Genomic DNA, 26,341 nt, shown 5'->3' with positions numbered 1-26,341 from the left:
TGACAACTAAAATAAATCTAAAATGTTGAGCTTGTGACTAAACAGTAAGTAGTCATTGCTCTACCAGCTTAACAGAACTCCATTCAATGTTTAGTTCTGAACTGTTACATCATAGAACGGAAGAGAGCAATCTGAAACTTTTTTTAACCTAAATCATTTTTTGAGATCCTCAAAGTTTAGAAGTTTTATATTCTCAAGCCTTTTTTAGACCCATATTTGAATCTTTGACTTATTTAATTTTTTTTCTTTGGTTTTTCAAGACAGGGTTTCTCTGTAGCTTTGGAGACTGTCCTGGACTAGCTCTGTAGACCAGGCTGGTCTCGAACTCACAGAGATCCACCTGTCTCTGCCTCCCGAGTGCTGGGATTACAGGCGTGCACCACCACCACCCGGCTTAAATTTTTATATCTTAGAACATTCTCTTAAAAATTAGCTAACAAGCTAGCTATATAGTTCTGGTTGTCTGATGCTGTCAAGCCGACAAAGTTATAGCTAGCCAAGCCATCAGTACTATCAGAGACCTGAGAAGGATAAACTATATCTAAGTGCAGACCAAGCAACTTTCAATCCTATAAATGACAGGGACCAGTCCCTACCCAGGTCTCCATAGCATTGGAAGCACCAGTCAGAACAGCATCAATCTTCTTCCGCCATCAGGCCCATAAGGCAGAGGATTTTTTTCTTGTAAAATAGGGACAAGGAAGGCTGATCTTGATTTGTCCAGGCAAAAGGGTCCAATCAATTCCAGTGCCCTGCTGTTTGTCCACAGTCTGGGCTGGGTCCTGGCGGCAGGCGTTGCATTGGGGCATCTTGCCCTATGGTCAGCGTTGTCATATTTCAGGCAGAGACATTGTGGTGCTTCGTACGTAATCTTCTTTGGAGACCTTGGGTCACTGCTAGGATCTGGAAGTCTGTCTGATATAATAAACTTTTAGATCAACATTTAAATGCCATATTCTGCAGATCTCTGAAGTATGAGGGCTTCCAGGTACATCTGAATAGACAAACTTTGTTTAGAGTTACTTATTTTAAGCTCAACCCTGAAAATATATGCAAGGGACTGAGTAAAGCTTATCCCTGTAATTAATTACATCAGTATTTAGCATGACTACAATTAAAAAACTTGGTTATTTATAGTTGACTATTTACTTATGTTCTCTAACAGTCTCCAATAAGCATCCTTAAAAACAATGATTTTAAATTGAAACTCTTTTGGTATCAAGTACAGGTTCAGTAAAGAAACCAAAATAAAATATTAATATAATATATATATGATTCAGTTTATATAAATAGCTTAAATTTAACAAATTTAGCAAAGGCGAGGAGACTAGACAACATCTTGAATTACAAAGTTTAGCTGCCAGAACAAGCATTGAGAAGCAGCTTTATTATTTATCAAATACCTTGTTTTTTAAACATATGTAGCCATCTATTTAAATTCTCTAGAAGTTTGCTGTTGAATACTTGGAAAAAACATAAGTACTTAAGTGTAAATCTCTTAAGTTAGCTTTTGTTAACGTGAATAGATTTTTATAACCTTAATGAAAGATGGCAGCCAGCCATGTGACTGCCCATGAAGTCACCAGCCAAGATGGATTAAAGCCACGTGGTTGACATTTAAAGCATGTTTTTCTAAACAATAATTACTTACATACATATGCACAGTTGGATCCAAGTTACATACATATACATGCAGTTAAAGCTAGCTTACACTCACAGTTAAACCCAAGTCACATACATGTATGTTTATATACATACACATACATAAGCAGTTTGCAGAATCAGCTATTTTTAACATGAAAACCAACCAGAATTAGTTCACATCCCCTCTGACTTTCTGCAACTTTCCATAAGACCCCTTCTGACCTTCTATAACCTCTCATGTACCCTCAGTCTGTCCAGACATTTATTTCAGATAAATTTCTCTTTTTATTTGTATTTATTTATTTATGTATTTATTAATTTATTTGGTTTTTCAAGACAGGGTTTCTCTGTGTAGCTTTGGTGCCTGTCCTGGATCTCACTCTGTAGTCCAGGCTGGCCTTGAACTCACAGAGATCCGCCTGGCTCTGCCTCATGAGTGCTGGGATTAAAGGCGTGCGCTACCACCGCCGGGTAAATTTCTCTCTTTTTTTTTTTAACATAGAAACTCTTCCAATTTCTCTCTTTTTTTTTTTTTAACATAGAAACTCTTCCAAAGTCTTTCTTGTGATTTCCCTCAGTAGTTTGGAATATACTGTAGAGCTACAGTATTTTAAACAAGAACAGAAATACATGCATATACCATTACAAGAATAACTAAGTTTGCATCAGCACTGTAGCACAGACAAGAAACCCCTTGGTTAGCCTTATAACATAGCCGAGGTAGCTTAGCAACCATAGGCAGTGACATTCCATTCCTCTCTTGGAAGCAAACCTTGATCAGGTTTTGGTTCCAGGGCAGGTTTTAGGAGCCCCACCCATCATCGTGGGAGATGGAAGAGGACCGTGCACAGCATGGAGACAAAAGATTGTTATTAAACCGGGTGGTGGTGGCACACACCTTTAATCCCAGCACTGGGAGACAGAGGCAGGCAGATCTCTGTGAGTTCAAGGCCAGCCTGGGCTACAGAGTGAGTTCCAGGACAGGCTCCAAAGCTACACAGAGAAACCCTGTCTCGAAAAAACAAAAAAAAAAGATGACTTTGAACTCTTGATTCTTTTACCTCAACCTCCCAAGCACTTGGGATTATAGACACGAACCACCATGCTTGGCTATCTCTATTTTTTTTTTTTTTTTTTTTTTTTGGTTTTTCGAGACAGGGTTTCTCTGTGTAGCTTTGCGCCTTTCCTGGAACTCGTTTTGTAGACCAGGTTGGCCTTGAACTCACAGAGATACGCCTCCTGAGTGCTGGGATCAAAGGTGTGCACCACTGCCAGGCATATATTTTTAAAGATAAGTTTCTATTTACTGTGAGTTGAGTTGCTCTCTGTTTCCTGGAACCTGACCTTCCCCAACCCATGGCCTTGATTTGTTTTTTGAGAATACCCTGACCCTCCCTGACCCCTCCCTAATCAGGTGGTGACTGTTATGAATTACTCATGTGTGGGAAACCCCCAGCTGGCCTGGCCAGGGTAACCCACTCGTGCAGGGAACTATGCTGGCATGCTGGGCAGATGCACATGGCAGTGGCCAGTGATTCGCAACCCAGCCGCCTGTATCCACGTGGGGAGTTTATTATAATAGAGAGATGAAGAGAAAGATGGTAAGGGGGGGGAGAAAGGGCGGAGTCCTTCCTTAAAAAGAGGCTTTTACATCAGAAAGCATCAGAACGTAGGGCAGACCTAAGGAGCAGGGGATTTCAAGGGGGCAGGTCAGAATATTAACAGTGACCATATGTTTTTTGGGTTTTTTTTGTTTTTGTTTTGTTTTTTTTTTTATTTTTCGAGACAGGGTTTCTCTGTGTAGCTTTGCGCCTTTCCTGGAACTCGCTTTGTAGACCAAGCTGGCCTCGAACTCACAGAGATCCTCTTGGCTCTGCCTCCCGAGTGCTGGGGTTAAAGGCGTGCACCACCACCGCCCGGCCTGTTTTGTTTTATTTTGTTTTTCCCGAGCGGAGGACCAAACCCAGGGCCTTGAGCTTACTAGACAAGCGCTCTACCCCTGAGCTAAATCCCCAACCCTGACCATATGTTTTTTTAAATATTTTTTTATTTCCTTATTGCTCCATCATCTCCCCTCTATAAAACTACTCGTTTTACTCCTTAGGGCCTGAGAGATGGATTCGGGCTGCTCTCTTTAACCTGACTTAGGAGGCAGTCGCTGGCCCCCAAAGGAAAAAAAATCAAGCTTGCTTCAAGTTGAAGTGGTGGGTCTTATTCTTGCTGTTGGGATTAACAGGGCTTCTCTCCTTTCACTATGTGGGTCCCAGGACCAAACTCAGATCTTCTGGTCTGGCAGCAGGTACCTTCACCCACTGAGGCAGCTCAAAGGCCCTAAGCTGGAGTCTCATGTTCCCATCTCAGCCTCCCTCTGGCTATGATTGTTGTATTTAAACACCCCCCCCACCACCACCACCACCCCACACCTCCCCCACACCCCCACACCCCCCCACACCCCCCACACCCCCGTACAAAGGAGTCACTGTTGTTTTAAAAATAAAAGTGGTGCTGGTTACAGTGCAGAAAGGTCGTGAGGCACGAGCCACGACAGAACCCCAGATCAGAGCTGGACACTGCATACACGTGGTACACAGACAGACATTTAGGCAAACATTCACACACATGAAATAAATGAATAAAATTGCCCCCAAAACACTTCGAACTATGTTCCCAAGATGTTGTTTTGACCGGGCCCCTCAATGGGCATCTCATGGACTCTGCATTCCTGAATTTGGATTCCTTTGGCTTACAGTTCGTAGTTTGAAATGTTCACACAAACCTGATAGACTGCACCTCTTTTATTTTTTCTTATTATGGTTTAATTGGCACAAAGTTCACTGAAGAGCATTTACTTTTATACAGATTTGCAGTTAGAAAAATACATTGACAAAAATATGGTTATTTTATATCAAATTTAAACCATTTCCAAAGAGAATACAGGTTACTTTTTCCACAGATCAAGGCAGTTTTTGTGTGGGTCTCTATCACACACATTTAACCTTATGCCAGGTTTGGAGCCAACAAGACCTGAATCTAACCGTGGATCTAGTTCCCAAAAGCGACACTATGCAAACATTAACTTATTTTTATTTACAAAAGAGACATTTGTATGTCTGATATGTGATAAACCACACCCAAGTCTTAGAGCAACTTTGGAAGGCACTGCTGTGCATGCCCCGCCCCCCTTGGAACATAGGATAGGTTTCAGATACACGGGATCCAGATGCAAAAGCCTTAAGGACAACCTTGGTCTTTCAACGCATCCCTCATTTCAGTGACAGAAAAGACTTAGTAGCCATGGGCTCGAAGGACAATGGCAATACAGGATGTTGAATTTCAAAAAGCCTTTTAAGGGCTGAGTGTGATGGCTCCACCTTTAATCAGGTGGATCTCTCTGAGTCTGAGGCCAGCCTGGTCTACAGAGGGAGCTCCAGGACAGCCAGGGCTACAAAGTGAGACCCTGTCTCAAAAAAAAAAAAAAAAAAAAAAAAAAAAAAAAAAAAAAAAAAAGCGACTTGAAAACTACTATGCAAACTACTTATTTTCCTTTATATTTCTTTTAGTAATTACAAGTATTACAAGTTCTGCCAAGCATTTACTGTTAAAAAAAAAATCCATAGTTTTTACTTTTTACAATTATAATTGATGATATTTTTCCTTGAAGTTCTTTGGAAATTCTGGCTTACTTTCTTTAAAAGCCTTTTGCTGTGGATGAGATCCCTTGGGTCTGAAGAAGTAGAATCTATGAAGAACATTTTGAACCACCCTCTTTGGGCATGAAGACACTGAGGCAACAGAACACATGATCTGGCAAGACACAGCGAGGACATGGATGCCCACCTTCCAGGGGAAGTACAGGCTGCTGCCAGACACCAGGGTCAAACGAGCACACACATGTGACTGCTTAAATACAGACATCCGTCTCCCTCCAGACGGCAAATAAACCTGTGGCTTAAATTAAAAAGAGAGTCCTTCAGTCACACTAACGGGGGAGAAGACAAACAGGGAGACAGCAACGGCGGACGCCAGCCCGATGGTAAAGTCAGGCGCTCAGCAGTCTACACAGGAACGGCAGCTCGAAAGTGCCAGACAGAACACAAATATGAAGCGAAGCAAGAGAAGTCTTTTCTCACTGTGCATTCAGCAGAAGCCCGAGCTATGCTTAGCTGTGGACCGAACCAACAGACCACTAATAAACACCTGGGTCTCCATGACCCTGAAGCCCAGAGCCAGAAAATCTGACTTCACTAGCTTCCACCTCTTCACCCACCCCTGCCCTACAAACCCTTCCCCCCACCACCAAACCCACAGTCAACCCAGCATCCCCAGTCTATAGAGATGGCTGTACTTTTAACGTAACGTCCAAGGGAAGGCCGACATGAGAGGTGATGCTGAAAGACACCGATCCAATGTGAACATGATATTAGCATTCAAGTGTTGGTGAATGATGTTCTAGAAGGTCAACTACGGTGTGGATTTTTAAACCTGGATTCTCAAGACCATGATAGCCTTTCATTGCTCAAAGATCCTAATGTCTTTAGGGGGTCTCTAATGAGACTCCAGGTCTCATTAGGTGGCACACGTGACAGTGCCATCATCAGCACTCTATCATAACAGACACAACCTTTCATGGCTGCAAAATCTTGACTACCTGAATGGCCTGCCGTGGTGGGCTTAGGCTTTCAAGGCACTTTTGGCTCTGTGAAATAGTTCTCCCAATTCTCGGATATATAAAGCTGCAACAACTTAGAAATGGATGCTGAGTTAATGTCCACTGGAGACAGGAGAAGCAGCTGGCGTTTGGTGCGGTGTGGTTCATCTCGGCTTTCCAGCTGGATCTCTGCGGAACAGCTCACAGGCCGGGGCTGCGATGCTCACCTGGTGTCTCAACAGCTGCATATCCCCTTCTCCTTCTCCTCACTCAGCTGATCCGCAGAAGTGTGGCCATTGGACCGCACCACGCCCTCTGGAATCCAGGACTTGTCCACACACCGTTCCATCCGCTTCATTATCAGGTCCAGGAGCATCTCAATCGCTTGGCTGATGTTCGTTCCAGTGGCAGCACTAGTTTCAAAATAGGGGATTCTGGAAGGACAGAAACAACTCAGTTGACAACGTGGAAGGGGGGACGGTGACCTGTGTCCATCATTTTTTAGCCATTTGTGATTTAGAGAACAATTTTAGGATAAATATACATGACAACAATATGAGTTCAGTAGGGAACAGAGAGGAGGCAACACCATCCCAGTTATAATTCAATGTGCCAAATTACCAGGAAAATGAATCTATTCCAGTATGTCTCTCTCTCAAAACAGTTCCTTCGTTATTTCATTTTTGAAAATGGTATCATTTACCAGCACCTAAAACAAATTCCAGCTTGAAGGACCGGCATCATTGTAACTGGCTTAAGCCGATCAGTCTGCATGGGCTGGGTCTGCACCTGTCTCTCTCAGACAGTAAGTCGTCCTGAGGCAGAGTGTATGTGTAAAGAAAACTGGACTTCTATGAGGAAGGAAGAGGTCGGGTATAAATGTTGTCTAAGCAACCACCGATATCTGCCCCAGAAAACAGACCCAGAGTTTTTCTAAGAGAAGGCAGGACCAGGCATCAAGGTGCATACCTGTAACCATAGCTTGCAGGGTAGAGGCAGAAAGAGCAAAAGTTCAAGGGCAGCCTCACCACACAGCAAATTTGGGGAAAGCCTGGGCTACATTAGACCCTGTCTCAAAACAAAACACCCAGAGGCTACAAGAGAAGGGGGACTTCAATTCTATCCCTTTAACTTCTCTCATGTTGGGCGCACAAAGGTCCTTCCGCCCACAGATCACTAGGGAAACCAGGAATGTTAAGCATGCAGAGGTTTTCTTTTCAACTGTTTTCCAGCCAGAAGGCAGGGAATAGATGTTGTTAATGACCTGGTGAACTTTGCTATGTAGAGCCAGACCTCACCCAAATCCCCCAGAATGTTTATCCTAGATTCTCCCTCCAAAGATCTTTATCTTTATATCTCAGTCAATTTAGAACACATCCTTAGGGGAGATGTCACATGTATGTTGTAGACCAAGTGACCAGGCAGACCTTCCCTAAGCCCTTAAGCTATACGTGTACCTTATCTCTAGGACCGATCCTCTTCAAAGAAATAACATGCACTCTGAGTTGAGGTTGATGTAATTCCGCCCCCATGTGCACCAGGGACTGTATTACACCAGGAAACTTTTTTCCAAACTGTACTACAGTAAACCATCTGGTGTCAGACTGACTCCAGAAGTTTTATCCAGCCCAGTTAACTAAGTGGAGCTGGACTGAGTTTTCCTTCATACCTCACCTGTTTCCCTGTGGGGGCTGGGATGCTTGCCGCATGCCCGCCGCCGCCCCGCCCTCCCCCCCCACACACACACACATACACACTCTGGTACTTCCTTGCTACTTCCCAGAGAAGTTTAAGCCTTAAGGGTCATTCCACGTATAAGTGTGTTCTCCCCATATTGCCATATACGTCCTCATCTATCCTATAGCCCCTGTTAAACTAGAAAATGTCCTCCTGGATCCACCACTGAGCAACCGCCATATAATCCTCTGGTTTTTGAGGTAGATTTTTTAAAAATAATTTATTTATTTTTATTCCATGTTCATTTGTGTTTTGGCTGCATGGAAGTGTGAAGGTGTCAGATCCCATGAAACTGGAAATTATAGACAGTTGTGAGCTGCCATGTGGGTGCTGGGAATTGAACCCAGGTCCTCTGGAAGAGCAGACAGTGCTCTTAACCACTGAACCATCTCTCCAGCCCTTTGAGACAGAATTTAACTAGGTAACAAATGGCTCTTGAGTTTTCTATGTAGTCTAGGCTAGCCTCAAATTCACAATTCTCCTGCTTCAGCCTATGCAGTATTTGGACTGCAGAGGTGTACCACAACTCCTGGCTTAATATTTTATATATTTTTAAAGATTTATTTTTATTATTTTTAATCATGTGTGGTTTGTGCACAAGAGGGCAGGTACCCACACGGGCAAAAGAAGGTGTTGGATCCCCCAGGAGCTGGTGTGACAGACAGTTGGGAGCCATCAGACATGGATGCTAGAAACCAAACTCTGGTCCTGTAAGGGCAGTAGATGCTCTTAACCACTGAGCCATCTCTCCAGCCCTGGATATTTCATATAACTAGAAAGGCAATAAATAAATAAATTAATTAATTAATTAATTAATTAATTAATTGCCGGGCGGTGGTAGCGCACGCCTGTAATCCCAGTACTCAAGAGGCAGAGCCAGGTGGATCTCTGTGAGTTCGAGGCCAGCCTGAGCTACAGAGCGAGATCCAGGACAGGCACCAAAGCTACACAGGGAAACCCTGTCTGGAAAAACCAAAAAAAAAAAAACAAAAAACAAAAATTACAAAATCTGAGCCTGGGGAAGAAAGCGAATAAAAAAGGAAAGACTAGGAGCTGGAGAGATGTTCATCACTTAAGAGCACAGGCTGCTCTTGCAGAGGACGTGGACTCAGTTTCCAGAACCCACATGACAGCTCACAACTGTATGTAACTGCAGTCCCAGGGGATCAGACACCTTCTCTGATCTTTTTTCCAGACACTGTATGCATGTGGTGTACAGGTATCTATGCAGGAAAACCACTCACAGGCATCAAAATATAGATAAGTAGTGTTGTTTTGTTTTGTTGAGACAGGATCTCTCTATGTAGCCCTGGCTGTCCTGGAATTTGCTACTTTGGCCAGGCTGGTCTTGAACTCACAGAGACCTGCCTGCCTCTGTCTCCTAAATGCTGGCATTAAAGGTGGTGTGTAGCAGGCTTTCTTGGACCACCAGGCCCCAAATCATGACACAGAGATTTATTATGAATGCTTGGCCTTAGCTTAGGCTTGTTCTAGCTAGCCTTTTTATTTTTTTAACTTAAATTTACCCCTTTCTATTAACCCATGTGCTGCACCAAGGCTTGTTTACCTCATCTAAGTACCGTCCATCCTGCTTTCCTGCATGGCTGGCTGGCTGGCTGGCTCCCCTTTTCTCTCTGCCCGCCAGGCCTGCCCATCCCTCCTCTGCCCAGCTATTGGCCATTCAGCTTTTTATTTGACCATTCAGGTACCTTAGGCAGGCAAGGTAAAACACCAACACATCTTTACATAATTAAACAAATGCAGCATAAACAAAAGCAACACATCTTTACATAGTTAAACTAATATTCTACAATAGTGGTACACTCCTTTAATCCCAGCAGGGAGGCAGAAGCAGGAGGATCTCTGAGTTCAAAACCTGCCTGGTCTACAGAGTGAGTTCCAGGACAGCCAGGGCTACACAGAGAAAGCCTGTCTTGAAAAACCAAAATAATAATAATAATAATAATAATAATAATAATAATAATAATAGTAAATTTAATTAAATAAATAAGAATTCTGGGTTGTAAAGCAAGCACTGTGCTCCCAGCACAGCTCTGGAGGCCTCTCCTTATCTGTGAGGAAGAAGAGCAGTAGTTCATGAGGTCATGACACTAAGGTGATAAGACAGCACACACATACTTAGCACAAACGTTCAGACATGAGAGTCTTCTCTCAGATACAATATTCTTGCCGCATGGGGTGGTGCATGCCTGCAATCCCAGCATTCCAGAGGCACCATTTCTGCACATTCAAGAGCTGTTTGGTCTACAGAGTGAGTTCCAGGTGCCAGCCAGGAGTATCTAGAAGAGCCTATCTCAAAAAGCCAGTATGTGAGTGTGTGTATGTGAGTATGTGAGTGTGTGTGTGTGTGTGTGTGTATTCTTTTTTTAAAAACATTATTTTTAGGGCTGGGCAGTGGTGGCACACACCTTTAATCCCAGCACTTGGGAGGCAGAGCCAGGCGGATCTCTGTGAGTTTGAGGCCAGCCTGGTCTACAGAGAGAGATCCAGGACAGGCACCAAAACTACACAGAGAAACCGTGTCTCAAAAAACCAGGAAAAAATTTTTTTTTAAAGTTTAGCCAGGCAGTGGTGGCGCATGCCTTTAATCTCAGCACTTGGGAGGTAGAGGCAGGAGGATCTCTGTGAGTTTGAGGCCAGCCTGGTCTACAGAGGGAGTTCCAGGACAGGCTCCAAAGTTATACCGAGAAACCCTGATGCGGAAGGAAAACAAAAAAAAAAGTTTATCTAGGCATCAATTCAAAAGGATCGTTACTTTAACCACAGAAAACTGGTACTACCCATTATGTCCACACGAGGGTGCTAAAACAGCACCGCCCGGGGAGCTCTCTTGTTAGAAGTATGAAAAATAGTTGGTTGAAATTGACATCCACCTACATACACATGGCCACTTGTTAGCTATTTGGAGTTCGTGTAGAAAAAGACTAATTTTGATGTGCTTTTAAGAATAGATTCATTGAAGAACCACTGAACTCGATGTTGTTTTTACATATCTATATCTGTATAAAATAATGATTATAAATGTTTGTTTTAAAAGGCGAAGTGCAAATGTGATTTAACAAGAAGTTGTAGATTTTCAACACTGTACACTCCTTTGTTACAAATAAATATTTATGCTTCTAAAAAGAGAATAGGTTCATCACAGCAGGGTGTGGTGGAGCACACTAATGCCAGCATTGGGGAGGTAGAGGCAAGCAGATGGATCTGCGTGAGTTCCAGGCCAGCCTGGTCTAAAGTAGTGAGTTCCTAGCCAGTCAAGGCGGTTACACAGAGAAACCTGTCTCCAAAAATCACACACACACAAAATAGATTCACCCCAATTTTATTATTTATTTATTTTGGGTTTTTTTTGAGACAAGATTTCTCTGTGTAGCCCTGGCTGTCCTAGAACTCACTCTGTAGACCAGGCTGGCCTCGAACTCAGAGATCCACCTGCCTCTGCCTCCTGAGTGCTGGATGAAAGGTGTGGACCACCACCATCCAGCTGATTCATCACAATTTAAAAATAAAAACACCAAGTAAACAAAATGGCAACAGTGTTGAATCAAGAGACTGTCTCATTTGAGATCTCCACCAGGATATCCACAGGGTAGAATCCTCGCATAGCTGACCTCTTTTCTATATTTATTGACAGAACTAGAAACTTGAAACCAAGTTGCCAAGGCTTAAGAGATGGCTCACTAAACCAAGATGGCTGAGTGGTTAAGAGTGCCCACTGTCCTGGCAGAGGATCCATGTTCAGTCCCCAGCACCCATATCAAGTACTCACAACTGCCTGGAACTCCAGCTCCAGAGGATGAAATGCCTCTGACATCTGTATCTGTGTCATACCTGGTGGGTACCTGCGCGCGCACGCGCACACACACACACACACACACACACACACACACACACACACACACTTTCCTGGCCTGTGCAAGGCCTTGGGTTCAGTCTCCAGCACTGCAGAAGTTACCAGAATGAACAGCAAGGATGCCTGGAGAGCTTTGTCAAATGTATCTAGGTGTTTGACTTACATGTGGACAGAATTCACAGCGAGTCCTGCCAGAGGCTGAGCGCTCACAGGAATGGGCTGTGTGATGATCATCTGAACCTGGACATCTGTGGAAAATGAAATCTGGATCCTCAGGAACTAACTACTGAGTCACAGTGCATTCCAGGAATCAGTTTTGTGTTTGGTTGTAGCTTACTTATGTGGTTTTAAAGTATGCCCAATAATACATCATTAATTTCTTTCTTTTTAAATTTTTTAAAAATTTTTATGTGTATGAGTGTTTTGCCTATATGTATATGTGTGCACCATATGTGTGCCTTGTGCCTGAGGGAATCAGAAGAGGGCACTGGATCCCCTGGATCTGGAGTTATGGATGGTTGTAAGCCACCAAGTGGGTTCTGGGCATCAAACCCAGGTCCTCTGGAAGAGCAACAAGTGCTCTTAATCATGGAGCCATCCCTCCATCCCCCATTCATTTCTTCCTCAACTCAAGGATGTCAAGTTTATAAGAGATCAAACGACCAATCAGAGGCCAAATGATTCAGACCACATGTAACCTAGTTCAGTGTTGGTACAGAGCACTGCCAAATTCAGACCCCTGAAATCCAAAACATGGTCTGTGCTGATGTCTGGTATCTGCCACTGACGTTGTGAATAAAAGCTTTGTTTTGTTTTTTGAGACAATTCCTCTATCTGTTCCCAGTTGGTTGTCCTGGAACTCACTATCTAGACCAGGCTGGCCTTGAACTCACAGAGAACAGCCTGTCTGAGCACTAGGATTAAAGGCATGCGCCACCGCCACCGCCACCCAGCATGAATAAAGATTTTCAACTGAGTGTTCATTGCAGAAACTTTGAGCACCTTCCCTTATCAGTAGCCAGCAGCGGGGACGGAGTCCTCATCTCTGATCTGTGGCCAGTTATGTGCATAGCACACAAGTGTGTACATTCGGTTGTCCTTTAACTCCACTCACAAGCTTCTTGGTTTCCTCCATTCTGAATAAAGCAGGCCATGTGGCTTATTACCACCAGCAGCTATCCTCTGTGACCAAAGGAGCGAGGACTGCTTCCATCCTCTCTTCTCCTGGCATGTCCTTTATCCTCATCGATTCAAACCTCTTCTCATGGGGGGTGGGGCATAGCTTAGTGGCAGAGTGCTCGCCTGGCATGTGTGAGGACTTGGGTTCAAGTCCTCATAGTACAAAACAACAAAACCCTTAACAAACAAACAAAAAGCTCTTCTAATTTTAACTCAACTCGCCCGTCTTTGTGGTGTCCTTCCATGGCCAGTGCACGCTGGACACAGGGAAAGACAGTCCCCACACGCTCAGATCACCAGAAAACAACAGGGAGCTCTCTGATGCCAGGCAGACTGCAGAACCCTGAGACCCCAAACGGAGTAACAAGAGAAGGGCTGCTGAAGCCCCAGGGTGGGGACAAGTTGACCCTTCTACTCGGCAGGTGCTTGAGAAACACTTGTCAAAAGACTCCTCTCACTGGCCCGCTTTCTCATTCACGTCTCCCAAGCGTGGATGATAACCACAGTCTATTGCTTCATGGCTGACTTCCTCCTGATCTCCTTGCAAAACAGCCTCCCTTTCAGCACTCCGGTCTGACTTGTGGTCCCCCCCCCCCCCCCGCATAATTTCCTTTCCACACTATTTGAGTACCTCTCAACAGGGAAGGGGCATGCCAGAACTGCCTGTGAGCTCTGCCAGCCTCCAGCTCAGAATCTTCCAAGTGGGTTGGTCATCACCACTGCATAGGAAAATCACGTGGCAAGCTGTGAAAAGCACCAGTGCCCAGGTCCCCACATGTCGTATACCACTGGAGCTGGGCTGAGCATTTCCCAGAATTTGCTTTTGGGTTAGGGTGGACCCCAGGAGAGGTCTGGGGGAAGTGATGGGGGACCCTTTAAGATTCTCGTGCATAGGCACTTACCCGCTGAGTTATCTTGGCGTAGCCTAGCGACCAGACCTGCACCTGTCCCTCTTCCCTTGTCTCTCCATAGCACCCTAGGCTCCCAAGCCAGGTGTGTGGTTAGCCCTGAGATGAAGGGCCTGGCCTGTGCAGAATGCCCACACCACTAAGGTCAGAGGCACCAGCTGAGAGGAGGTAGTTCAGGACACTGTTATGAACCCCAGCTGGTCCTCATTTCCAGTATCCACGCCACACTTTGCACGCCGTTTTCCTTCCTGACAGCCCATCCTGTGGACCACCCCAAGATTCTGCATCTGACACAAAGAGAAATTTCCAGAGACTATGTAGCTACAATGGAATAAGGTCAGATCCCTGCAACGGATATGTACACTCAGGCTTGCGTGTTCGTGTGCAGGTGCACATAAATGCATGTGCTGGTAGAGGCCAGAGGTTAACCTTGAGTGAGAATCCTCAGGCATCATCCACCTTCTTTTTATTTTATTTTTTTTTTTTTTTCCGGTTTTTCAAGGCAGGGTTTCTCTGTGTAGTTTTGCGCCTTTCCTGGAACTCACTTGGTAGCCCAGGCTGGCCTCGAACTCACAGAGATCCACCTGGCTCTGCCTCCCGAATTAAAGGCGTGCGCCACCACCGCCCGGCGCCTTCTTTTTATTTTGATACAAGGTTTCTCATTGGCCTGGAATTTACCAGTTATGCCGGGATGACGGGCAGCAAGGGGTTCACCTGTTTCTGCCTCCTAGCGTTGGGATTAAATGAGAGCTCTAACAGACCCAATTTGTTCTGGTTTGTAAGACCCAGGGTCTCACTACGTAGCTCTGGCTTGCCTCAAACTCAAAGAGATCTGCCTGTTTCTGCTTCCTGAGTACGAGGATTAAAGGCGTGTGCCACCACACCAGGATTTAAATGCAGGTTCCGGAGGTGAGCGGGGTATCAAACTCAGGTCCTCAGGCTGGCATGGTAAGCACTTGTCAGCTGTGCCAACACCCCCCAGCCCAGGAGCTCTTCACAGAGCTTCAAAGCCCCCGACACAAACCTAACTGCTACAACTCCACATGACCGTGCCAGCAGAGGTGAGGTCCACACTCCTGCAGCTGTCAGAAGCTCCCAGGTGTCTCCGAGGGTTCAACACCATCTACCCTGGCATGAGACCTTCCGCATCTCACTGCATCTCCTTGCCAGAGTAAGCCAGCAGGGCTGGTGGGAATCCCCCAGGTGAAATGGTAACTGCTGGAGGCTTAAAGTCGTGCCCCGCCACACCCTGTGTGTTTTCTCTCCTGTATCCTGTCCTAGAATAATGTTTTAGGATGTGTTACTTTTGTTACTGCTGTGGAACATTTGTTTTAATGATGCAAAGATGTGTTGCATTCTTTTACGTTGCATTTGTTTAACTCCGTGAAGCTGTGTGTTACTTTGCCTGTACAAAACAACTGATTGGTCTAATAAAAAACTGAATAGCCAATAGCAAGGCAGGAGAAAGGATGGGCGGGGCTGGCAGGCAGAGAGAATATATAGAAGGAGAAATCTGGGAGAAGAAGGAGGAACAAGAAGAGAGAGGACACCAAGGGCCAGCCACTGAGCCTCACAGCCAGCCATGGAGTAAGAGTGAAAATAAGATATACGGAAGTAAAAAAAAGGAGAAAGCCCAGAGGCAAAAGGTAGATGGGATAATGTAAGAAAAGCAGGCCAGCAACAAGTCAGTAGTCGTGCCCCGCCCCACCCCATGTGTCTTCTCTCCCATATCCCTCTTTTCCTTTCCCAGAAATCCAACCCCTGAACACCTCACAAATCACTGCCTTCCCCCAGCTTCTAGGCTTTCACCCTTCATTTTACCCCACCTGCAGCTCCCAAACTGACCTGGAAGAGCATAACGCTTACCTGTGCTCAAAAGCTTCCAGCCCTCTGTCTCCTTGGCTGATAGTCAAAGCCCCCCAGAGTTTCTTCCCACCTGGCCTACCTAACCTTCCATTCCTCCCCCTGTCAGTCTCATCCTTTAGTCCTTCCCGAAACTCCATCAGACCATGGAAAAGCAAAGCAGAAATCACACAGTCAATGGTTCTTCCCTGGATACCTAAACTATCGGGTTAGCACCCCACCTGTAAGACCCTAAGACCGGTGTGATCTCTTGTCTCATCCCTTCTAAATCCCACCTCCGCGCTGGGGACGCGGCTCTCCTGGTAGAGCATTTGCCTAGCATGAACGGAGCTCTGGGTTCAGTCCCCAGCTCTGAGTAAAACTAGGCTTGGTGAATCAGATCTGTAATCTAAGCACTTGGGATGTAGAGACAGGAGCTTCAGGAATTCAAGGTACATATGAAGTCCAAGGTCAGTCTGGTCTACAAGAGACCTTGTCTCAAAAAAAAAAAAAAAAAACTGCTTCCTGCTTGTGACTACTGAAGATTTGTTTATGTGTATGTGATTGTATGCACATGTGTGTGCATGAAAGTGTGCAAGGCAGAAAAGGGTGTCAGGTGTCCCCCTCTTTCTCTCTCTGTCTTTTAAGGCAGGGTCTCTCCCTGAACCTGGGATTCACATCTTCTCAACCAGGCTGGAAGCCAGCAAGCCCCAGTGATCCTGTCTCTGCCTCCCTCAGAGCTGGGGTTCTAGGCATGCACCAGACACCCAGATTGTAACGTGGGTGATGAGGTCCACACTTTGGTGCTTGTGGTTGTGAAGCAAGCATTCTCAACTGCTGAGCACTCCCTCCATCCCTGCCTCCTACTTCTTTTTTTTTTTTTCCTTTTTTGTTTTTTTGAGCAATGTTTGCGTCTTTCCTGGAACTCACTTGGTAGCCCAGGCTTGGCCTCGAACTCACAGAGATCCACCTGCCTCTGCCTCCCAGTGCTGGGACTAAAGGCATGCGCCACCACTACCCAGCTAATGAAGCTGGGACAGTCTTTTTTTTTTTTTCCTTGCCTCCTACTTCTAATAGTGAGCAGCGTTAGGTCTACATTTGCATCCTCATAATTCAGGAGAGGGAAGTAAAATGAAGCAATAACTTCTCTGGAGAGTTCACCCTCTCCTTTCACGTGCAAGCCCTGTGGTGCCTCCACGAACCTACTCCACAAGCTGAAGGAGGAAGACTGTTTTCTGGCCCTCCACTTGAAATCAGCCTAAACCAAAGGGCATCTTCACCTCCCCCTAGTCAAAGTCAACGCCTGCTCTGTGATACCTAATAAGGCCTTCTCAATTGCCAGGACTCTGCAACAGCATGTAAAGTGGTTTTGAAATTTCCTTGTTGAACACAGAGGATTTCCTTATTCTAAGAGTCTTCTGTTAGCCAGCCTTTAATCCCAGGGCTCAGGAGTCAGAAGCAAGTTGACCTCTGAGTTCAAGGCCAGCCTGGTCTACAGAGTGAGTAGACCAGGAGAACAAGGGCTACACAGAGAAACCCTGCCTCAAAAAAATAATTAAATAAATAAATAAAAATAAAGAAGATTCTTCTGTTTGCATGTTGGACAGAAGGCCCTACAGTCAGTATGTCTGCACTCAAATTCTAAGAGATACAAAAGGGGACCAAGACAACAGAGGACACACCACCCCACGTTTCTTCTATAACTCCCACTGTGATACTCGTGTGAAATATGAGGCATTTGGAGCCGGGCGGTGGTGGCGCACGCCTTTAATCCCAGCACTCGGGAGGCAGAGCCAGGAGGATCTCTGTGAGTTCGAGGCCAGCCTGGGCTACCAAGTGAGTCCCAGGAAAGGCGCAAAGCTACACAGAGAAACCCTGTCTCGAAAAACCAAAAAAAAAAAAAAAAAAAAAAAAAAAAAAAAAAAAATATGAGGCATTTGACACCTCTCAAGGCCAAAAGCTAAGCTTTTTATGTTATTTCCTCACTTTGTCACTTCGGTTACTCGCTCACAGGTTAATGTTTCTGTTCCAATGTTTCCTCCAGATCCCACAGCAGGAATACTCACCCATACTTTGTTTCTGTTCCGATGTTTCCTCCAGACCCCACAGCAGGAATACTCACCCATACTTTGTTTCTGTTCCGATGTTTGCTCCAGACCCCACAGCAGGAATACTCACCCATACTTCTCTGCCAGTTCCCTGGCTTCCTCCTCCTTCACTGCCCTCTGGTCTTCCAGGTCACTCTTATTCCCACACAGCACTATATCCGGGTTCTCACAGTATGCATGCATTTGCAGCTGGCCTGAGGTACAGAAGAGTTTGTTATAGTAGTCATGATGTAAACACGAGACCAATAGAAAATATGTGCAAAAGTGCTTCTGAAAACGGCATATGCACATACAGAGGTAAAGAGCTGATAGAATGTTTCAAAGCATCAATAGTGTAATCTTTAAAACTGAATAGATTATTAGTCCTGTCCTTAACACACACATCAGAGAGAGATGGAAGAATACAATAACCCTTAAAGTGTGTGTGTGTGTGTATGTGTTTCACTAATCTTTTTTTTTCTTCTTTTTTTTGGTTTTTTGAGGCAGGGTTTCTCTGTGTAGCTTTGTAGCCTGTCCTGGATCTCACTCTGTAGACCATGCAGGCTTCGAACTCACAGAGATCCGCCTGCCTCTGCCTCCCAGGTGCTGGGATTAAAGGCATGTGCCACCACCGCCTGGCTGTGTTTTACTAATCTGAAGCCCCTGCTTGTCACTTATTTTATTTTCTCTCAACAGTAGTAATATTTGTAAAGAATTGGTTTTTTGTTTTTTGAGACATCCCGTATCCCTGAAGGCTGGCCTCCAGCTCACTGCATAGCCAAGGATGCCCTTACTGCTCCCATCTCCTGAGGGAATTACAGAATTACAGGTATGTAGTACAGGACAGTTTATAGGGTGCTGGAGATGGTAACTAGGGCTTCATGTGTGCTAAACACCTACCAATTGAGCTGGATTTCCAGCTCTAAGAAATATATTTCTATAATCGAACCTAGTTACATCTGAAATGCTTTTCATACTTCTGTGTCCTCCCAAGGCAGGACCAGTCTATTGAAAACAATTAAGAAGCTGGGTGTGATGAGGCTGAGACCAGAGGCTCTGTGAGTTCAGAGATAGCCTGGGCTACACAGCAAGACCTTGTCTTACACAAACAGTAACTATGGTTTGATGGTTAGGATTCTGCCCTCACTCCAGGTCAGGGTCTTGCGTCTTACATCATCAGTGTGCACTGGCGACTATGTATGCACCTTAAAAGCTGGACGCAGACCCCACCCTCTCTCTCTCTCCTCCCCAGGCCCGGTCCTCTCCCGCTTCCCTCCTAATAAAGCTCTGAAAACTAACACTGGGTTCTGTCGTGACCGTGACCTTTCCACACGGTAACCAGCGCCGCAGGCTGCAACCAGTGCCGTTTATCATTTTATCATTCTTTCATTGATGACATAAGAAGACAGAGTAAATAGTAAAATGACTGTCACCAAGACCAAGGAGAAGAAGGGTGCTACAGTCATAATCTATAACTTTTATATCCTTTCATCTAAAATCCTTTAGCTAGGCTTAGTTATGAAAAGGAAGAGAGGGGCTGGAGAGAGGACTCAGTGGTTAAGAGCACATGTTGCTCTTCCCGAAGACCTGGGTTCTGTTCTCACCACCACTCACTTCAGGTGGCTGACCACCAGCAGCTACACTGGCCTCCCGGGGCACCTGCACTCACATGCAGCTACCCACACAGACACAAGGTTTAAAAGGTCATAAAAATGAAATCTTAAAAAAAAAAAAAGAAAAGAAAAGAAAAAGAGCTCCAGGGTGCTAAGTAGCTCCATCTTCCAAAGAAGGAAAATAAAACCCAACTTCTCTCTCCTCACACTCCAGAACAGAACTGGAGCAGCTGAACTTTCACAATCCGCGGTCTCGGGGAGCATGACCCTGTGTGTGTTTTCTCACTATCAGCTAGGAGTGTTGACACTCTAGTTCCTCCCCACAAAGTCAGGTCATATATATCTTATCGAGAGAAGGTGAAGGAGGAGGAAGTTTCCCCAAGCATTAACACAGGCCTGAATTTCGGGATTTTGTCTTTTGCCTTCAGGGGATAACTTAGGTCACAAGACCTGCCCAGGCCCTGTTTCCTGCGCAAGCCAGGCCTCCTCCCCCCTCAGGTTGTTAGTGTGCAGTCCCCACACTCTTTAATGCCCAGACACAACTTCCTTCAAGAGTGGCTCCATTGTCTCCTCTGCTGGTCTCCTCTGTGCTCCCTTAGCACCTTCAATGTCCACTCCCATGGTTAGGAGCATCTCCTAGAGTTGAAGCAGGACTCTCTTGCCCTGTTGCTGGCTGTGCCCACCACCCCTATCCCCATCCCCCTCCTCCAGAAGTTATCTGACCACCTTAGCTTCCTTATCTATAAATGATCACAACAGTACTTACTTTCCAGGGTCAAGGGGAAGATTAACTAATTCACTGGGTCTCTGGGTAAGGTGTGTGGGCTAGCAGCCTCAGCATCCCCTGAGAATTTACTGGAAATGCAAATTCTAGGTCCTACCCAACATCTACTGACCAGGAACACGGATGTGGGGGGACCGCCCTCCAAGAGACTCAGACACATAGGCACACTCAGTTAATAAAGCAAAGCACTTCTAAGACTAAGTAACAGTTCACAGTGTCTATGTTGGTGAGTCTCTGAGATGTCATTTCTCTCTCTCTCTCTCTCTCTCTCTCTCTCTCTCTCTCTCTCTCTCTCTCTAGGGGGAGGATTTTCCAGACAGAGTTTCTCTGTGTAGTCCTGGCTGTCCTGGAACTCACTCTGTAGACCAGACTGGCCTTGAACTCACAGAGATCCTCCTGTGTCTGCTTCCCAAGTGCTGGGATTAAAGCCATTTGCTACTATGCCCAGCTGAGGTTATTGTTCTCATCTCTAAATTTTCGTAATGAAATTATTTCATAATGATTCTTTATTTCATGAAACAATGAAAATTATGAAGTAATGGGTAATGAAGTAAATTAGTTATCTGAAATTTTTCTCTAAAGAAGGGCATACCTAAACACCTGCAGCCTGAGGTGAGATATGGTAAAGATCGGATATGTTTTAAAACAATAAAGTAAAATAGCAGTCATTAATAAGAGAGGGAATATTCCAGCTAAGATGATCATGGAAAATTTCATGGAAGTTATTTCTTTCCGGGTTTTAAAAAAATAAACGTAACTTGGAGTCTGGAACAATGGTTAAAAGCACTGGGTGCTTTTTTTGAGGACCCAGGTTCTAGTCCAGCATCCACATGGTGGCTCACAACTGTCTGTAATTTCAGTCCCAGGGCATCTGACGCCCTCTTCTGGCCTCCACAAACACTGCACACACGAGTGCACAGACATGCAAGTAAAATACACACATAAAATTAAAATGTAAATAAATAAGTAAAATAAACAACTCTAGCCTGTCAGAAAGACGGGAAAATAGAGGGATTTACAACAGAGTGAAAGAAAAAGGTTAAAAGTGAAAAGGGAAATGCGTGAGTTTGGAGGCTTAGACTACCTAAAAGTTCTGTTAGGAATCAATGTTAGAATTCCTGGCCACTCCCTTGGCTACATGACCACACATGCTCTGTCCAGTAGCCAGGCAAGATGCTTAGTCATCCTGGGGCCTTAGTCCTACATAATCCATGTGCTGCGTGAGCATGTAATCCATGCGCATGCGTGGTGTAGCTATGTAAGCCCATATGCGCATGTGCGGGGTGCAGGAGTCGGGGAACCTTAAAAGTGGGTTCCACCTATTCCTTCCCTCTCTTCCTGGACAATCACTCCATAGGCTATGCACACCCCCTCTTTATTCCCTTAATAAACTCGTGTAGTGGGTTTTGTTGTGCCTCATGACTTTTCTCGCACAGTAAACAGCACCACTTAATAAATAACACTGCGCCGCTTAATAAATCACAATCATCCTGGCTCTAGACATGACCTGCTGAGTCCTTTAACTTCAGGGAGACAGACGGTGACCCAATTCCAATCATGTGGGCCCAGAGGACTCAGCACTCTGTTCAGGCTCCTACACAGGGCTGGCTCACCTCTGGGCTCTTCACACACACACACACACACACACACACACACACACACACACACACACAGGGCTGGCTCACCTCTAGGCTCTTCTCTTACACACACACACACACACACACACACACACACACACACACACACACCCAGAGGACATGGAAGGATTCCCAGCAGAGATAGGGTAGCTCCTGGGGAGCAAAGGAGAGAAGCAGGGAATGTCAGTCATCTGTGGCCCTAAGCTTACTCTTTGCAGCCTTGGACCTGAGCTGTTTTCAGGAAAAGACATAACATGGTGTCCAGTCCACTCGGGGCAGTGCAGAGCAGGGCCCGGAGCAGAACAAGGCCTCAGGAGCAGAGCAGGGCCTGGGAAACGGCGATACTTACTTATCCAGTTTCGAACATTGAGGAAACTTTGCTCGTTTGTCAGGTCGAACAGTAGCAGGAAACCCATAGCATCCCTGAAGAACGCAGTGGTCAAGCTACGAAACCTAGGGTACAAAAACAGACGGTCACCAAGTCGTGGCCCCACTCCTGAAATGTAAAGCCGCCAGCGACACCCTCTGCCTTCTACAAAGATTCATCAGTAATTCCCACGATGCTCACCCAAACCCGTGTTTACCACTCCCAAGACTTCAACGTGAACAGAACGTGTTATTGAACACTGAGCCCCATGGACTGGAGAACTGCCTTGTAACCTTAGTCTCAGCCAGGAAATCACTGGACAACCATGAGTTCCCGGGGCCAACAGTGCTAGCCATGTGTGTTTTCCTCCTGGGGAGATTTCATGACACTACACTACGAGGCAATCCTTGGTCTCACTTCAGGCTCTGTAGAAGTCTCTTCTCTCTGACAACCTTTTCATTAACTCTAAAATGGGGACCCTGTTGAGGTGGACTCAACTCTTTCCTGGCATTCTCTTCCTCCGACGGCTTTACCTGCTGTCTCTTTCCTCTTACGGCTTCCTCTCATTTTGCCTAAACGCACAGTCTCTAACTGACAGGCAGGCTCCACAGAAGGACATGGTATGCATTAACCAGCTCTTCAGAAACAGTAGGTTTTTCTCAACTATTTTATTCAATGTTCCTACAAAAAGTCTTCATTGTTTACAGACACAAACCAAAACAGCTACAAGTGGCATGGTATGAGATCTAGAATTTGCCCTCCAGGTGGTAAGGAGGGCGAGAGGGAGAAGTGTTAAGGGGGTATAAGAAATAAGATTGGCCACAGATGGCAATTATTGAAACAGTAAAATGACATAGATTCAATGGAATCTCCTCTTCACTTTTGTATGCCCTTGGAGATTTCTATGGTTTTTTTAAACCCTTTAAAGAGGGCTGGGGAGATGGCTCAGTGGTTAAAGCGCTTCCTATACAAGCTTGAGATCCAGCGTTTGGATCCTCAGATCTCATATAAATGTCAGGTGGGCACAGCAGACGACCTGTAACTCCAGCGCACAGAAGGCAGAGGCAGTGGCTCAAAACAAGCTGCAGATCAGCTGTGTCTGCGAGCACTGGGTTCGGGCGAGCAATCCCGCCTCAATGAATAAGGAAGAGAGCAGTCAAAGAAGAGTCCTGATGTCTACCTTGGGCCCCCACATCACACATGCCTGCATACCACAGGAACGCACACACACACACACACACACACACACACACACACACACACACACGGGAAAAAATCCTTCAAGGAGACTAAGAGAAATCACAGGCTGTAGCTGACTGAAAGCAGCCTTGCACCAAGATGTCACATGGTTTATTTTAGTTAAGTAACCTGTGACCAGATTAATTCATTCCGATCGGGTGTTTCACCAGGCTTCAGTATCAGATAAGAACAAGCAAGCAGCCTTAGGACTGACTCCCTTACAGGTGAGCAAACAGCAAAAGGCAATGGGGGGAGCCTAAAACGGGAGAAAAAAAGGATGAGTCCCAAATAAGAAGGTTTCATCTCAAGGAGATTCACATCTCCTTTGATCTCACAGGAAATATGCCCGTCACTGTCACCTCAGGCTGACAACAGACTGATCCGGTAGCTCCTCTTACCAGGTGCAGATGAGCCAATTGGCTGCCCTTGCCCTGCCCAGGGCAGTGTGGAGAGATCACTGAGGAGCACATACCTCTCCTGCCCCGCCGTATCCCATAACTGCAGGTGGATTCTCTGGCCTCGGCCCACAGCTCCATCTGGTCCATTAGCTCTGTACACCTAAGACATCAAAGCAAAGATAAACCAGCAGAGATTCTGAGATGGGTGGGCTCTTCCTGACTTTCTGTTCAGCACCAAACCCCAAAGCATCTACACTTCTCAAGAGAACTAAGTCCCTGATAGGTTTGTGCTTCGTTGCAATAATTGTACTTGGACAGTGGTACCTCCTCCTAAAACATCTACCTAGCTGGGGGTGTAGCTCAGTTGGTACAGTCTTTGCCAGCATCCATGAAGCTCTAGGTTCTGTCCTCAGCACCACAAAACCAGGCCTGGTTGCACACGGCTGCAATCCCAGCACTTGGGAGGCAAGAGACAGAAGGACAAAAAGGTCATCCTCAGCTGTATATCGAACTGAATTTGAGGCCAGCCAAGAATTTATGAGTCCCTGTCTTCAAAAAAACAAAAATGGTAAAAATTTAAAAACAAATAGTTTTATATTAAATTTTTTCAAGGCAGGGTTTCTCTGTATAGTCCTGGCTGTCCTGGATCTCACTCTGTAGACCAGGCTGGCCTCATATTCAGAGATCCACCTGCCTCTGCCTCCTGAGTGCTGAGATTAAAGGTGTGTGTGACCACTGCCCCAGATGAAATTAAAAAACATTTAAATATATGTGTATTATGTTAGAAATGTATTATGAAATATGTAAATAATACAATGATTTATGCCAAAATAACAGTCAATTTGCTTTCTCCCAGTGTCCCCTCAAGCACTCATTTCAAGAAACATTGACTTTCTGTGGGTTTCCCTTACCTCATCTTTAGAAAGTGCTCTTAAAATAATTTTATGGGCATGGTGGCGCACGTCTTTAATCCCAGCACCCGGGAAGCAGAGGCAGCCTGATCTCTGTGAGTTTGAGGCCAGCCTGGTCTACAAAGCGAGTTCCAGGACAGCTAGGGCTGTTACACAAAGAAATCTGTCTCAAAAAAAAAATGATTTTCTAGAGACCAGTGAGATGGCTCAGCAGGTAAAGGTGCTTGCCACCCAGCCTGGCAGCCTTATTTCAATCCCTAGGCTCCACATGGTAAAGACAACCAACTCCCACAAATTGTCTTCTGATTCCTATACATGAACCACAGCACACACATATATACAATAAATAATTAAATACATATAAAAACTAATGGCTTTATAAAGAGACAGAGACAGGCAAATCATCGTGAGCTCTAGACCAACCAAGGATAAATAGTAGGTTCCAGGCTAGCCTTGGCTACATAGTAAGAAGACTCTGTTGAGGAACGGAAAGGAAGGAGGGGGAGAGGGGGAGGGAGGGAGGGAGGGAGGGAGGGAGGGAGGGAGAGAGAGAGAGAGAGAGAGAGAAAACATACACTCATTGGGACACACACAGACACATAATTAAAAATAAGTATTTTTTTAAAGGAGAAAAGTAATATGCACTTTAATTGTAGCCAAAGAGTTTTCTATGAAGTGTCCTGAAGGTTCCCAGTTACCTTCCATGGACTGAGCACAACACCCTTTCTTACTGATTTATTTACTTTCTTTATAGACCTTACTGCTCTCAAACTCCCAGAGATCTGCTTACCTCCAGAGTGCTGGGATTAAAGGCGTACACCACCACACCCAGCCCCCGTTTCCTCCGTATTCTAATTTTAGGTCCCAACCTTTGGTTTCTTAAGTCCTACAAAGCAAACTAAATAGGCCTATTAATGTGCTGACTCAGATTAGATTCTTAGGAAGGATGTAGAACTTACCACTCTCTTTTCCCTGAAATCAATGCCCACTGTGGTGATGAATTTGGAGTTGAATTTCCCATCTGTATACTGGTAAAGTACACTGGTCTTCCCCACTCCAGAGTCTCCCAAGGCCAAAAACTTGATGAGGTAGTCATAATCCCCATCCGACATGATGAAGGACTCGGTACTTCACCTGTAAGACACAAAGAAACGGAGTTAGCAACATTCACCAGAAATATTAGAATTAGGGCTGGTGGGATGGCTCCGTGGATGAAGTACTCGCCAAACAAGGCTGATGACACACACATTTTTAATAATTTATTTATTTTTATTTTATGTGTATTGATGTTTTGCCTGCACATATATCTGTGTGAGGGTGTCAGATCTTGGAGTTAAGACAGTTGTGAACTGATATGTAGGTGCAGGAATTGAACCTAGGTCCTCTGGAAGACAAAGTGACAATATTCTGGTCAATGAATACTTCTATTTGTTTGGAGGTTTGTCTGCCTGCTTGCCTGCCTGTCTGGCTGTC

The 26,341-nt window shown here is 45.3% G+C and overlaps 1 protein-coding gene across 1 annotated transcript; it reads right to left on the bottom strand.

The window, feature by feature from the left end:
• Window positions 1-5,139: 5,139 nt before the first annotated feature.
• Window positions 5,140-25,994, bottom strand: Rab27a (RAB27A, member RAS oncogene family). The gene is made up of 5 exons (XM_059268238.1): window positions 25,828-25,994; window positions 24,032-24,117; window positions 22,303-22,406; window positions 18,011-18,134; window positions 5,140-6,726 (listed from the first exon to the last, which is right to left on the bottom strand). The coding sequence occupies exons 1-5, from the start codon at window positions 25,978-25,980 to the stop codon at window positions 6,528-6,530; spliced, it is 666 nt and encodes a 221-aa protein (XP_059124221.1). The 5' UTR covers window positions 25,981-25,994; the 3' UTR covers window positions 5,140-6,527.
• Window positions 25,995-26,341: the final 347 nt, after the last annotated feature.

Source organism: Peromyscus eremicus, chromosome 7 (genome assembly GCF_949786415.1).
Source record: "Peromyscus eremicus chromosome 7, PerEre_H2_v1, whole genome shotgun sequence".
NCBI classification, from domain to species: Eukaryota; Metazoa; Chordata; class Mammalia; order Rodentia; family Cricetidae; genus Peromyscus; species Peromyscus eremicus.
The sequence above is the reverse complement of the archived record's forward strand: the minus strand, read 5'-3'. Positions and strand labels throughout refer to the sequence as shown.

Coding starts and splice junctions, on each gene's coding strand:
- Rab27a (XM_059268238.1), bottom strand. CDS start 25,980: ATGTCGGATGGGGATTATGACTACCTCATCAAGTTTTTGGCCTTGGGA. Junction 18,135..22,302: donor CAATGTTCGAAACTGGATAA/GTAAGTATCGCC, acceptor TCTGTACCTCAG/GCCAGCTGCAAATGCATGCA. Junction 6,727..18,010: donor GAACTGGCAGAGAAGTATGG/GTGAGTATTCCT, acceptor CTGTCCTTCCAG/AATCCCCTATTTTGAAACTA.